Raw genomic sequence first — 1,986 nt, forward strand, 5'->3', positions numbered from 1 at the left:
CGGATCAGAAAAAATTGAGTTATTTGCCTAAAGCAGTTTCCTTCACCGGGGTGAAACTCTCAGTGGCACAAAGAGATTGGCAGAATGAGAAAACTTCCAAAAAACCCCACAATGAATACACACTTGGCTGTGTATCATCCCAAGCAGCTCTGACACCTTACCGCAAGGCGAGAGAGAAGATGGCAGTCAAAGAGCCTTTGGACAAGGAAGGTCTGGATCTTGCCAAGCCATTAGTTAGCAAAATCTGGAATTAAAAAACAAAACAAAAACCACCCAAAACCCCTGCAGTACTCAGAAAGATAGAATTACTCCTGAAAGATCTTATGTTTACTTTCAGAGCAGAGAAAAAGAACACCACCAAAGCAACCTAAAAACCAGTTACCACAAGTCATTTGGCAGAACTAGAAGGGCTTCAGCTTAATAATGGCATAAGAGAGAAACCGCAATCAAATCAGACACTTTACAGTGCTTATTTCTCTAGGACATGCACTCAGACAGTTCCCAGGCCTTTTGAAATAAACAGGCAGGGCTCAGAGCTGCCTGGTAATATCATCCTCATTTAAAAGATCAAGAAAAATTGCATCAGTTCCTTTCCCGTACAGAACAGTAAACAAATCAAGTATGTACAAAATGGCAGCAGCAAAGTTTTGAAAAATAGTCAAGAGTCCTTTCTGTCCATCTCATTAGGATTGAGTAGGATCTGGATTCATCAACAGTGACAAAAAGGAGATGGTGTATTTGGACTCTGCTTTACTGCTTTGAAGAAAAATACGACCACATAGAAAACATCAGTGCTCCACAACCAGCTTCTCCCCAACACATCGCCACAGAGATCACAAAAGCTTCCTCAGAACAAGCAGCACAGCACAGAACCGGGGCTTGTTTCGACTAAAGAGAAGACATAACTGTATCAGCTGAAGACTGACCTGCAGCACAGAATAAAATCCCTTCTGATTTAGATGTCCCATGATGTTTGCGCAGATGTGGTTCATGGCAGGCCTCAGGGTTTCACCTTCCGGGTTAAAACACTGATGTTACTAAATCAGCATCACAGCTCCACTCTTCACTTCCTTACACCCCATAAAACAGTCTATCATAAGCCCTTCTTGCACAAAGTCCTTGCCCTTATATGCAAAAGGGCAATTTTAGCAGCATTTCACATCAAATCTATTTTAAGGTGTAAGACTCAGATTTCCTCATGATCTTTGTCTATCTTTCTGTCTACTTCCTACAAAACCCCAGAGCTTAAATCATATTCCATTATTCTCTGGACACTTCTTGTGTGTGAGATTTTGGAGCATTATAAAAATATAACCATTGCTGTTCCAAGGGGAAAAGCCTGTCTAATCCTGAGGGAACCAAGCATTATAAAAACATAACCATTGCTGTTCCAAGGGGAGAAGCCTGTCTAATCCTGAGGGAATCCTCGCTACCCATTCTATGCTTTGTGCAAGCACAGAAGTGTAATGAATCTTTGCGGTAAGCACAGGGAAAAGACAGGGTACAGAAACAGCATTCCACAGATTTAAATAGCAAGTTCAAGTATTGAATTGGATGCACCAACCTTTTCCCCGAAGGATTTTCCATGTAGAAGTGTCTGTGAAGGTGACAAGCATCGTGAGGTGCAAATTGACCAGTCTGGAGTCTTGTAAGATGTCAGGCTGTGATAAAAACCACCAACGTTAATAAATCAAATTAGCTTTGTGCCAAACTACAGAACCGTTAAACGCAGGGAGCCAGAACACAAAGAAAATGTTTCTTACCTTAAGCTGCTTGAGAAATTCACAGCAAAACCACAAAATGTCCTTGATCTGTTTGATCCATAAGAGTGTGAGGTCTTTGGAGAGCGCCAGGGACACGTACCACACCTGAGAAAGGCAGGATACGAAGGGGAGCAGCGATTAGTAATTGTGCTACAGACTGGCAAAATACACAAAGCTTCATAACAAAACCACCACCTCAGTGCCCTGCTGAGCCCAGAAGTGG

The 1,986-nt window shown here is 42.2% G+C and overlaps 1 protein-coding gene across 1 annotated transcript in view; it reads right to left on the bottom strand.

The window, feature by feature from the left end:
- UBE3B (ubiquitin protein ligase E3B) overlaps positions 1 to 1,986 on the bottom strand; it is a 37,920-nt gene that overhangs the window by 31,840 nt on the left and 4,094 nt on the right. Inside the window, exons 5-8 of the mRNA XM_014940033.1 lie at positions 1,764 to 1,868; positions 1,565 to 1,661; positions 927 to 1,012; positions 162 to 244 (exon numbers count right to left, since the gene is read on the bottom strand). Coding sequence (XP_014795519.1) covers positions 162 to 244; positions 927 to 1,012; positions 1,565 to 1,661; positions 1,764 to 1,868 — 371 coding nt within the window. The remainder of the gene's footprint in view (positions 1 to 161; positions 245 to 926; positions 1,013 to 1,564; positions 1,662 to 1,763; positions 1,869 to 1,986) is intronic.

This window comes from Calidris pugnax, unplaced genomic scaffold (genome assembly GCF_001431845.1).
Source record: "Calidris pugnax isolate Ruff unplaced genomic scaffold, ASM143184v1 scaffold106, whole genome shotgun sequence".
NCBI classification, from domain to species: Eukaryota; Metazoa; Chordata; class Aves; order Charadriiformes; family Scolopacidae; genus Calidris; species Calidris pugnax.